The sequence below is a fragment of the Nannobrachium achirus genome (assembly GCF_963921795.1).
Source record: "Nannobrachium achirus genome assembly, chromosome: 14".
Lineage (NCBI taxonomy): Eukaryota > Metazoa > Chordata > Actinopteri > Myctophiformes > Myctophidae > Nannobrachium > Nannobrachium achirus.
In genome coordinates, this window is record NC_137821.1 from 38,873,478 (window position 1) to 38,886,412 (window position 12,935).

The following is a 12,935-nucleotide window of genomic DNA, read 5'->3' on the forward strand; positions in this document are numbered from 1 at the left end:
TGCTGCTGCAGGTCTGAAAAGTGTTTTTTTGATGCAGTAAAAAATATTTATTTGCACAAAATGGCTTTGAAAATCAAGTACCAGACAGGAAAGGGTGGTGGCTTAGCCAATTCCAAAATGAGTTGCAGCTGCACAGAAGATAGGAAATCGGAATGGTTTTATTGAGAAACTTCCCCATGAGCTGTGGCAAGTAGAGACGTGCCTGCCATTAAAGCAGTATACTGCTGTTCAAAATTCTAGCATCGTATATGAGGGCATGCGCATTGCGCATGCATAAAGTGAATTTGCAAATTGAGTGGCAAAGTGAGTGGCAAAGTCAGTTTAACATCGTTTAACATCGTTTAATGCAATCAAACAGGACTTTTCTGTTTGGATGTATGGGCTGTCAAGGCCAGAAAGTCGTTTTTTTGCCACTCAGTAGGCGTTCCTGCATAACTTCCGGGTATGATGATGATGTCACGCGCATATATACCCTCTATTGATTGTAACATTATTTATTATGAAGCTGTAGTGTGCTAGATGTTGTATTTGGAGACAGCAGGCCATCCTGTATGAAGTCTGATCCACTCAAAGTAGTGAGCCACCTGAGAGAGAGAGAGAGAGAGAGAGTATTATTACTATAATTATTATTATAATGATCATCATAAATGTAGTATATCTTATAGTAGTACCACCAGTATATCAAGATCCCCAGTTCAATATGATTATTGTGGTGGGGTCGCGGCCTGAACAGTGCCAGGTTACCTGTGTGTAGACTCCAGGGAAGTTGGCCGCGCCGCACCTCTCTCCCCAGCTGACGATCCCCCACAGGTAGGACACACCCAGGTGGTCCTCGCACACCAGAGGACCCCCGCTGTCCCCCTGGCACGAGTCCACGCTGCCCTCCAGATCACCTGAACACAACACACTCCCTTTACTCCCTTTTTGTGTCTTTCTTTAAATTAACGTCCGGTCCTACAAGACCTACATGGTCATCAGCGTCGCACAAAAGCATCAAAAGTAGCAGATCTTCTTGTTGAACTGTTTTTGAATTTGAATCCAAAAAAGTAACAGTTTTGGACATATGAGGTTTCCACGCGACAGAGACGATATCCTTATACATTCTCATACAGTAAGTGGGTCAAATTCAAAACGGGCCAAAATGAGTAGTTCACCCCAAAATGTCTTTTTCTTTCCTATTGATTACTCACGCCATGGAGACTTGAGTTCAATAATATTTTTAGTTTTTTGTCGCATTCCTAAGACAATAATTTGATTACAATAAATGCACCCCCATTGTTTCCGGATGGGGACCCAAATTAGTTTTTTCCTATTGAGTAAAAAAAATCATTTTGTCGGTGAACTATTCCTTAAAGTCGAGTGTCACATCTTCTCCTTGTATTTTCTGAAGCCTAATTTATGCTCTGTCGAACAACGGTGTCTACCGGTGTAGCCTACCTGCAGTACATCAAGCTAATCAGGCTCTTTTTTAAAGCAGCAGTTCTCAACCTATGGGTCGGGACCCCCAGGTGGGTCCCCACATTATTTTGGAGGGTCCACAGATGATTAACTTAATGTACAACACTGTTTTCTCATTCAACAGTAAACAAACCAACATAGCCGATATATATAAAATATAATGCCTCGACTCTTAGTGCTCGTAGGGTGGGGGGGTCCCTAGTTCAAATATGATTATTGTGGGGGTCGCGGCCTGAAAAGGTTCAGGACCACTGTTTTAAAGCACCTACCAGCACACATCATGCCGGGCTTGAAGCGGTCTTTGTAGAAATTCTGACAGTCTGGGATGAGAGACACATTGGCCCACAGCAACACGTCTGCGCTCTTCCCCTCTGAAAAAACACACAGACAGACAGACAGACAGACAGACAGACAGACAGACAGACAGACAGACAGACAGAGTGATAAGCAGACACACAGATACAGATAGATTGGGAGACAGACAGACAGCAAAACATAAATTGCATTAGTCAATGAATCAGGGCGTGAACACAACTGACACTATAGTGACTCCTACTGGTTTAGTAGGTGTACTGACAGCTCATACTGGTTAGTATGTGTGGAAAAAACACAGAGGCTGAACCGGGTGCTCAAATGGAGATTTACGTTTACATTTCCTTGAGTACTGTTGCCTACTTATGTACAAATTGGAGGTATTTTCTACTTTACTGGAGAATTACCAATTTTCAATGTTTTCACTTCTACTCCAGTACATCTCAAAGGCAAATATTGTACTTTTTACTCGACTACAATTATTTAATAACTTTAGCTACTAGTTACTTTGTAGATTTTGATTATTATTACGAAATGTAAAGATAAATTAAATCCCCACGATAAACGATAATAGCAATTATCGTCCCATCCCTAGTCTGTCTACAGGGGCGTCAATTGGGTATGGCAGGGGTATGCAGCTGCCATACCCTGGGTCCAGGGGGGAAAATAAAAGTTACTTTTAAATATACATCCAATACATGCATCATGCCTGTTGCTAAGGTATGGCAACATGACTGGTGTATTGCACGTGCGCGAAGGTGCGCGTGCAAGACACCAGTCATGTTGCCATACCTTAGCTTTTTCTGAACTGACACCACTGTCTGTCTACCTTTGTTGCGTCCCCATCCAGAGATGCTACAGGAGTGGTGGGGCCTGAAGAGCTGGGTGCTCCAGGGCACGCACACGGCGGTGACGGCGGGGTTGTCATAGAAGCACTGCTCCGTGCCCGGTAACTTCTCCAGCTCCAGCAGCGCTATGTCGTTCTCATACGTACTGGGGTTGTACCTGGAGTAGGGATGGGACGATATGAACATTTCATGTCACGATTATTGCGACCAAAGAAATTGCGATTTATGATATATTATATATATATTGATATTAAATATCCCCAACATCCGTTATCCTGGGTGGAACATTTGCCAAAAAATAGCACATCTACAAGCTCACAACGCGTCGCACGCGTTGTGAGCTTGTAGATCGGCTATTTCTTTGGTAAAGACATTTGGTAGTCAGTGAAAAAGAGACATAATAATATATTATATATGAAATATATTATTTCCAGGTCCATTTTACCAATTATATGCGGCTCGGCAAATAAAAGGTGAATTGATCCCAGGGCATGATGGAGGATAACTTCACGATAAATGTAAATCTCCACGACAAGATTATTGTGAGTGTTTTCTATCAGGACAAACGATAACGGTTATCGTCCCATGCCTACTCTGAAACAGGAGAGAATGTTCAAACTTCAATCACTATAGGGCATTAACGACTTGTGATTTTTGCGAGTCGACTCAAGTTGAGTTGAAGTCGACTTTATCGTTTGATGACGTCATCACATCACACACGACCCCCCAATTATTTTGTGGGGTCCCCAGATGATTAACTTAATGTGCAACATTGTTTTCTCACTCAACTGTAAAAAAAACAACATAAAGTTTGTCTATAGAGTCAGAGTGTATCTTCACATTTCTTAAGTGCTAATTTAAGGACTTTTTTAACACCTCTAAAATGACAAATTAAACATTGGCCAAATTGTCAAATATATAGAGGCAGAAACTGTGAAAATAGCAGATCTACATGCTCACAACGCCTCGCGTTAGATTCTTTTTTTTTTCAACTTCGAGTTTCGACTTTCTCTGGTGGGAGTCGACTTGTGTAATGAAGTCGACTGAGTCGACTTGTTAACCTTTTCGTTAATGCCCTAAATCACTTGCGTACATGCGTATACCTGTACATACAGACATACATAAATACAAACACATACATTACATACTGTACATACATAGACTAACTAGTCCTTGCCCGTTCAAACATATGTGCTCCGAATTATGTGCAGAGTTTGGGTTATGGGGTGTGCACAGTATTATGAGGGATTGAATGTAGCTAGGTGTCTCAGAGGTAATGTTGGAGAACCCAGATGTATCAGTGATGTCAGTCATCTCCAAATTTGGGCACTGTTTAGTATCAGTGATGTCAGCATGCGCGTATAACAGACAGACGGACAGACAGTCGGTCGTTTACTAGTAGGATACAGTATGTTTACACATACACACATATACATATGGTACGGACAGACAGACAGACCTGGGATGGATGTGGATGCTTTTCACAGGTACAATATCTGTCGTATCCTGGGCTTTAATCTTCCTCCATAAAGAAATCTTCACAGCAAAGAATCGGGGGTCCTGGCTGAAAAGAGAATTATTATTATTAAAATCATCATCACTAGTAGTAGTCGTCACTAATCAGCAGTATTAGCAGTACTCCTAGTAGTAATACTAGTGGTATTTGTATTGCTATTATAGTACTAATATTAGTTGTAGCTGGTACAAGCAATACTAGGAGTAGTAGTACAGTAGTAAGTATTTAAGTCCAGCTTTACACTACAAGACTTGGTCAAGATTTTGGAAAGTTTTTTTAAAAGACTACCCTCTCACACTATAAGAGTTTAATACTTTTTTATTTTTCTTTAGATGTGAGATGCCTCTAAAGATTTGACTTGCGACTTGGAACAGAATCTGAGTCTCATGTTGGGGTAAAAATCGGGTCAAACTTCCACCTCATAACTAATAATGATTGAGTAACGAATGACGGGAGCGTGCCTCGACTCGTCTTGATTTTATTACAACTTGACCGTGACTGTGAAATCATTTGAAAGTCAGCAGGTGTAAGGCTAGCTCAGAGAAAGTTCAGTCAGGAAGTTTACACTAGCTTCCTGCTGTCTTCTTTCCCTTTCTGTTCAATCAAATCAAATGGATTGTGTGTGCAAACTCTCCCATCAGTGAGTGGATGTGTGGGTGAATGTAATGAATGCACGTTGGCGAAAGGAGCTATATAAAGAAAGCACATTATTACGCCTCTATTTTGTACCTCAGTCCTGGACCGATTTATCTTAGTCAGCTGGGAGAGAGAATCTATTTTAGGCAAAGATAACCCACGCCACCAAGAACCATTCGAACTAGATGTTGAAAATGAAAAATGAATGTTGAGCAACGGCATGTCCTATTTTTTGCTTTAATATCACCAGCAACTGTTTTTGTAACCGTCTTCATGTAAAGTGTCTTGAGATAACTTGCAATGATTTGACACTTTAATAAAATTGAATTGAACTGATCAAACCATTAGCATTAGTACTAATAGCCTACGTTGTAGTAGTGGAAGTCTAACGTGGTTGATAGTAGTAGTTTACTTTAGAGCACTGGTTCCCAAACTAGTGAAAATAGCAGATCTACTAGCTCACAACGCGCCGCAATGCGACGCGTTGTGAGCTTGTAGATAGGCTATTTTCACTAGTTTCACTAGCTACTTCTCAAACATTTTTAAATATACTAAATAATCCAAGATGGACCACTCCACTGCTGCTCTGGACAAGAGCGTCTGATACATTCTTAAATGATAAATGGCAGTGATACTTAAGTACCTGACACAGTGAGCTGCAGTCAGAACCCAGCAGCCTCCTATATAAGCTCCACCACAGTCAATCTTCCTCCGCTCTTCTATAGCCACCTGCCACTGAATCTGAGTCTACAGACAGACAGACAGACAGACAGACAGACAGACAGACAGACAGACAGACAGACAGACAGACAGACAGACAGACAGACAGACAGACAGACAGACAGACAAACAGATATATAGATTGGATAGAGAAAGACAGACAGTTTAGTCAGGAACATTCACGTCAAGTCATTTAACCATTATTGCAAAATGGAATACACAAGCAGATTTAACCATTTATAGCATACATGGAATACAGTTAATCTTGGCGTTTAAAGGGCTCCGCGATAGGAGATGCTCCCTGATATTTTGTGCAAGCTTTTCTGAGCATACTAAGCTAAATCAGAGAACGCAAAGCAATATGATACGATAGCAGAATAATAGCAATACATTTACATGTGAGCTTAACCTTGACATGTAACATAGTAAAAATCACAGTATTGAGCTTAACAACATTGACATGAACTTAGTCAGAATCACAGTATTTGAGCTTAACCACGTTGACATGTAACTTAATCAGACAATCACAAGTATTTGAGCTTAACCAGACTGATCGTGCAAAGGTGGCAGCTGGGGTGGAGGAGGCAGCAAGCAGCAAATGATTCCGAAGCTTCGGAAACCAACCATTGGTAGAGAAAGCAACTGATTGAGAGCTTTGATTGGAGTATGGCCGTCATGTGACATAATGACCAGCAGATATGTTAATGAGGTATGAGAACAGAGCTGACTGACATCCGACTACAGCTGAGCAGCGACTTGACTCCCATGTCCTGCATAGACTAACGCTGACGCTTCATATATACTGTATTGTATACACAGACAGACACATAAAGATAAAAGTACATACATAAATACAGACAGATGGACAGTTGGATAGATAGTTTGATAGACAGACAGACAACTCACTGGTTTAGCTGGTATCCCTCCAACCACTCTTTTAACTCTTCGTGGATTCTCCACTTCGTCGTCTGCCAGTTCGTTTGGGATTCCGCAAGACATCTCAGACTCCGTGATCAGTCTGTTTTTGATGATCTCTACACACACGCACACGCACACGCACACGCACACGCACACACACACACACACACACACACACACACACACACCATGAGGGATATGCCGTATGCCAGAAAGACCATAATATTAACAATTACGTGATGACGATGTAGACATACATACCATGACTAGGTGAAACGTGTTCTGGGGGAAAAGGAGAGAAACAAATGAACAGAATCGTCATCATAAAAGTTGCCACGGTAGAGAGATAGATACATAGACATAGTGTAGGGAAAGTCAGTCACCAGAGGCAGCACGGCAGTTACAGATACAGAGTAAGAGAAGTAACAGCGGCATACAGCAAGTGTAGTGATACAAAACAAATTGGAGTCGTGGGAAGAAACATCCCTGTGGGGGTGGAAACCTCATCAGCTATATTTTCGTCCATGCCTTATGCTGCATTCACACCGAGAGAAGCCAAGCTAATGGTTGGCTTGGTAATTCAATGTAATCTCTATGCAAACCAGCTTTTAAAATTTCCATGCACGAAAAAAAGCTTGGAAATTTTAAAAGCTGGTTTACATAGACATTACATTGAATTACCAAGCCAACCATTAGCTTGGCTTTTCTGTATGTGAATGAGGCATTACCCCTTATCCTTAAACTTCTTTTCTCTTTTTTATTATTTTGAAATACTTCAAATAGCCGTTGTGTTCTTTTAGATCAGCTATTTGAAATGTTAAAAAAATAATAATTCTAAATAGTTGCCAATTCCTTAGCTTTGGCTGAACTGACCGCCACTGGTAACGTACCTGTCATCGTGAGCGCGCTAGGCGTGTGGACTGTCTTGGTGGATTCTGGAAAACAGCCAATAGTAAACACTTTAGTTTCAGAATAACTTCATCTTTGGCCTGTCACCGGCTGATGGGAGTTGTGAGCGAAACCTAAACTGTTACAGGAAATTCAAAAGCATCAAGAAAACTATAGGATCACAGGTAAACTAAGACTGTGTGTGTGTGTGTGTGTGTGTGTGTGTGTGTGTGTGTGTGTGTGTGTGTGTGTGTGTGTGTGCGTGTGCGTGTCTCACGCACGGCCGACAACTTCATCCTGTCCATCCAGACAGTCCCTGACTCCGTCCCCGACGGACTCTCTGGGGATACACACTCCTGTGCTGCAGCGGAACGCACTCCCTCTGCACTCTGTCACACACACACACACACACGCACGCACACGCACACGCACACGCACACACACACACACACACACATGCACACGCACAAAGTTAGTGTAACATTCAAAACTTGCATAACCGTCATAATCATTTCCATGTTGATTTTTGTCCATATATTTTATAACCCTATAAGTTATTTACTCATATGTCATTTGTCATATCTGCCCTGTGCACCTTTTGCTTTTTACGAAGCCTAAAAGCCAAACAGAAATATAACTTCTCTTTATCCGAGAGGCGTGATAAGCACTGGTATCTTTTCATTTTTAAAGCTCTCTCAGGACTGCTCCCCCCGTATATTTGTTCTATGCTGAATCAGGACTCTAGTCCCTACCAGACTCGCTCAAGCGACTTCTTGACGCTCAAGGTTCCATTTGCTCATACAGAGCTTGGCAAAGCAGCATTTTCTATAAATGCTCCACTTGCGTGGAACGAGCTCCAGAAATCCTTAAAAATAGGATCTCTGCCGGCCTTGGGCCAATTCAGAACGATGGTTTCTAACACTTTTGTTTTAGAATGTAAATGTTTTAATTAATTGTTCCTAGTTTCAGTTCCTTGAACTTTCTTCAGTTTCAAATATCCTGTCTTCTGATCGTATTTCAATATTGACGTATGTAAATGTACAGTATATATTATTGTTGACATTGTTGTATCTCGGCTACATTGTGAATGGGGGCTTGCCCTCAATTGTATCCCGAGTTTAAATAAAGGTAACAAACAAACACACAGCCCTATGTGTGTTGTGTGTGTGTGTGTGCGTGTGTGCGTGTTACTTTTGCAGCACATCTCGTCACTGTTGTCCCCACAGTCATCGACTCCGTTACAAGTCTGCTCCATCGACACACACTTCTCCGTCAAGGACACACACCTGAAGTCACACTGCTGGCCTGGAACCAACGTTATCATAGTTTAAAGGAAGGGGAAGTGATATTCTTTGGCTAAAACAGAACCTTCTTGGTTAAAAGGTCAAAGGTCTGTATTCTGAAAGTAACCATTACTATTTACAACTCTTTGACAAACAGAAAATACATTTTCAGGTGCAGGTGGCGAGATTTCAGCCAATCAGGAGAGAGTACCCGTTAATCGGCTTCATTTTTACAGCGTTCCAGTTTCACTTCTGTCTGCTCATTTCATAGTGTCATCACTTCACAATTTCATACCAATACAACTGGGCGGCAGTGGCTCAGGGGTAGAGTTGCCGTCTTAGGATACAGAAGGGTTCCCAAAGGATCCCAGTTTGATCCTGGGCTCCCCCAGGGTTTATAATTGGTATGCCAATCTGAAAACGCATTTTCAGGTGAACCACTGCAAATAGAGTACAATAGAACAGTGGTTCTCAACCTGTGGGTCAGGACCCCTAGGGGGGTCCCCAAATTATTTCGGGGTGGTCCCCAGATGATTAACTTAATGTGCAACATTGTTTTCTCACTCAACACTAACTAACCAGCATAACCTGTGGCCAAATTGTCAAATATTAAAGGCAGAAATGCAAGGCCTTGTGAGCATGTAGATCGGCTGTTTTCACAATAGAACTGTGTTAAACAAAATGTAATGCCTCAACTCTTAGTGCTCGTCAGGGTGTGTGTGGGGGGGTGTCCCCAGTTAAAACATGATTATTTGGGGGGTCGCGCCCTGAAAAGGTTGAGAACCACTGCAATAGAACAGGGGTTCCCAAACATTTTTGTCACAGGGCACCCCATACATTTTTTTAAATCCGAGGCACCCCTACATTATAATTTTCACTCCCAGCACCTTATATTTATAGCATATCGTCGTTGTCGGGTGGAAACCGTTTGTTTTGTATTTATCATCTATACAATGTACTAAACTAGTGAAAACAGCAGATCTAAAAGCACACAACACCTCGCATTGCGAGGTGTTGTGTGCTTGTAGATCGGCTGTTTTCACTAGTTTTGTGAGACAGTCTTGTATGATGAAGCAGGGCTTTGCTTTACCAAAAGACGTACACATTTGAAACTTGGAGATACGAGGTTTCTGCCCGACAGTGACGATATTTTAGTGATTATGTTGCGAGGAAAACGTTGAGATAATAGCCATTTTGGTTAGAACTGACTGAAAATAACTTTGTACTTCAAGTTTAAAATGATACAAAATATTTTTTCAAGTGTCCAAATAAATTCCAAATATTATCAAATTATCTCACGGCACCCCTGGACTGCCGTTGCGGCACCCCAGGGTGCCCCGTCACCCACTTTGAAAACCCCTGCAATTGAACATAGATGAGGTGCTGTACCTTCGGTCTGACTGTAACACGTTGCCTTGGCGATCCTGCTGTGCAGGCCCAGTTGGACCTGGTCAGAGATGTCGCACTCTGCCAGCGAGTTCTCGTAACCACGGCAACGCACACTCACACAGCTGCTTGGCAACAGGTCCTCCACCGGCTCATAGACAACATCTGTAGCTGATAATGCCCCACTACAAACACACACACAGTTACACATTACAATCTGCTAACAGATTTTGTTTGTGCTTGTTGTGTGCGTGCGTGCGTGTGTGCGTGTGTGCGTGCGTGCGTGCGTGCGTGCGTGCGTGTGTGTGTGCGCGTGCGTGCGTGTGCGTGCGTGTGTGTGTGTGTGTAGGGCTGTCACAATTATGACATTTTACATGACGATTAATTGTCACTCAAATAATTGAGATTTAATGGTTTTGTTGTTGACAATTCCATTCCTGATTGGCTTGTAGGCTTTGAATTTGCACATGGCACATATGATGGATAACCTATTATGCAAAGACACGACTGACATATTTTACTACTTTATACTTAAGCAATCATGAAGAACGGTTTTATGAACAAAAATCCAGCACCCTGCTCTTGCTCAGCAGCTCCTTTTTTATTTGAGTTGACAACTTTATACTTAGATATATGGAAGTAGCCGATCTACAAGTTGTGAGCTTGTAGATCTGTTTTTTCCACTATTAAAACATGTTTTTGAAAACATTTTTCAACATGGAAACGATTATGACAAAATAACTTCCGATGATGTCTTATATTATAATTATAATAATTATGTCAGATAATTGTGATTAGACGATTATCTATTATGTAATAATTGTGACAGGCCTGTGTGTGTGTGTGTGTGTGTGTGTGTGTGTGTGTGTGTGTGTGTGTGTGTGTGTGTGTGTGTGTGTGTGTGTGTGTGTGCGTGCGTGCGTGCGTGCGTGCGTGCGTGTGTGTGTGTGTCTCACAGTTCTTTGAAATTTTCTCGACACGCTACATTGGCTGCAGCCATGTCCCATGACTCCTTACACACAAACACCTCCTCTGCAGGAGAGGAGAGGAGAGGAGAGGAGAGGAGAGGAGAGGAGAGGACTCATGTTAATAATAAAATAATAACATAATGATGAATGGAATCCATTACTTTTATGTCCTGCCCAAGATTTAAACCCGGGCTAAAAGCCCTACCATTGAGCTACAAGGGCCAGCTCTTGTGTGGAGCATGAGCCTTCATGCAATACCTCATGTCAACCAGTAGGTGTCCTGCCAGAACAGCTAGAGCAGGTGGTGGACCAGCTCCAACCACCACAGCTGTTATATATAGTAGGCTATTAATATGAACATAAAGATGGGTCTCTTTCTACTTGTGTTAACATAATGATGATTGCGACCGTAAGGTCGCAGTTTAGTATGAAAACCTCCACCGGCCGTCCGTCGGTCACATGTGCGGTCGACCGCACGTCACACGTGCGGTCGACGTGTGATGAGGTCACGATGAGTCATCTATGCCCAAATATAGATTTCTAGGTCAGATGGCCCATAGAGTTTGTGATGTCAAACCTAGCAACCCAATATAAACAAACCTGATGTCAGACCTGAAGTATCCTTTTATACCCATATATGGAGATACAGAGATCTCCATATATGGGCATATTAGAAAGCCCATATATGGGCATATACGGATGACATCAGGGATATCCATATATGGGCATAAAAGGGACAAGGGCTTACAGTTAAGAGATCTCCATATATGGGCATATCAGAAAGCCCATATATGTTCATATACTGATGACATCAGGAATATCCATATATGGGCATAAAAGGGACAAGGACTTACAGTTAAGAGATCTCCATATATGGGCATAAAGGGACAAGGACTGTTACAGTAGATATAGAGATGTCCATATATGGGCATAAATGAACAAGGACTGACAAACACTGAGATCTCCATATAACCTATGGGAATATAAGGGACGAGGACTGTCAGCTTGTAGACCTATTTTCTAAATATTGTTGTACATTAAAAACTTGAAATGGGTCGTTCTGCATAGTACTTGGGATTTGTTGATGTAAATGTTCACATAGAGTGTAATAATTGGTAAAACAAACTTTTGGCCTATTTGTGGAGATAAGCCGACCAACGGTCGCTTATCTCCCGATTAGGGAGTCTTACTGGTAAAATAATGTTAAAACAATGATAACAGCGATAAACGGCAGTATTATACCTATGCCGCTGCCTGTGGGGAGGGACATTTTAACAACTCCCAACTCCATGCTCATCCTGAATTTCATTGGTGGACCTGGAGAGAGAGAGAGAGAGAGAGAGAGAGAGAGAGAGAGAGAGAGAGAGAGAGAGAGAGAGAGAGAGAGAGAGAGAGAGAGAGAGAGAGAGATGGTAGAAGTAGAAGTAAAAGTATATTGAACATTGAATTACTACAGTAAAGTAAAAAAAATACCTCCTAATTGTACTTGGCAGCTCAATAGCACAACAAAATGTTCCTTTATTGCAGGGAGTGAACACTGCAGCAATCAACAAACAAACAATTTCAGTGATTTACATAAACATTTCCCCAATCAAAGTCTTATTTTAAGGGTGCATGGGATTCTATAGCTAATGGTTGTCAAACATTTTCATGTCAAGGACCTCTAAATTAATAATGTAGTTGACAGTGGACCCCCATATGAAAATACGTTCTGCCAGGGACCCCCTGAAGAGAATACTGGTGTTAAAGAAATAAAATAAAAGAATTTAAAGCTGTGACAGTCCTGTTGATAATGTCTTCGGGCTTTGTACAAAACCTTTCAGAAAACAGGATAAAAAGAACCTGGGTTTGTGACACGCTGTGATAGTGTAGATCTACTATTCTTGAATAGCTTAAGCATAACATTTGGTTAAAGGTTTATTTATTTATTATGACGCTATTGATAAGATTAAAATGTTTAATATGGTATAGATATCATTTTCAGTGTTAAAAGTCAATGCCA

The 12,935-nt window shown here is 41.6% G+C and overlaps 1 protein-coding gene across 1 annotated transcript in view; it reads right to left on the reverse strand.

Annotated features, from left to right (window-relative positions):
* Positions 1-140: 140 nt before the first annotated feature.
* Positions 141-12,935, reverse strand: part of cfi (complement factor I) — a 28,798-nt gene continuing 16,003 nt past the window's right edge. Inside the window, exons 5-18 of the mRNA XM_080742044.1 lie at positions 12,176-12,250; positions 10,922-10,997; positions 9,969-10,150; positions 8,488-8,601; positions 7,578-7,685; positions 7,299-7,343; positions 6,670-6,690; positions 6,397-6,524; positions 5,414-5,517; positions 4,078-4,182; positions 2,600-2,775; positions 1,728-1,829; positions 745-893; positions 141-584 (exon numbers count right to left, since the gene is read on the reverse strand). Coding sequence (XP_080598170.1) covers positions 516-584; positions 745-893; positions 1,728-1,829; positions 2,600-2,775; positions 4,078-4,182; positions 5,414-5,517; positions 6,397-6,524; positions 6,670-6,690; positions 7,299-7,343; positions 7,578-7,685; positions 8,488-8,601; positions 9,969-10,150; positions 10,922-10,997; positions 12,176-12,250 — 1,454 coding nt within the window. The 3' untranslated portion in view covers positions 141-515. The remainder of the gene's footprint in view (positions 585-744; positions 894-1,727; positions 1,830-2,599; positions 2,776-4,077; positions 4,183-5,413; positions 5,518-6,396; positions 6,525-6,669; positions 6,691-7,298; positions 7,344-7,577; positions 7,686-8,487; positions 8,602-9,968; positions 10,151-10,921; positions 10,998-12,175; positions 12,251-12,935) is intronic.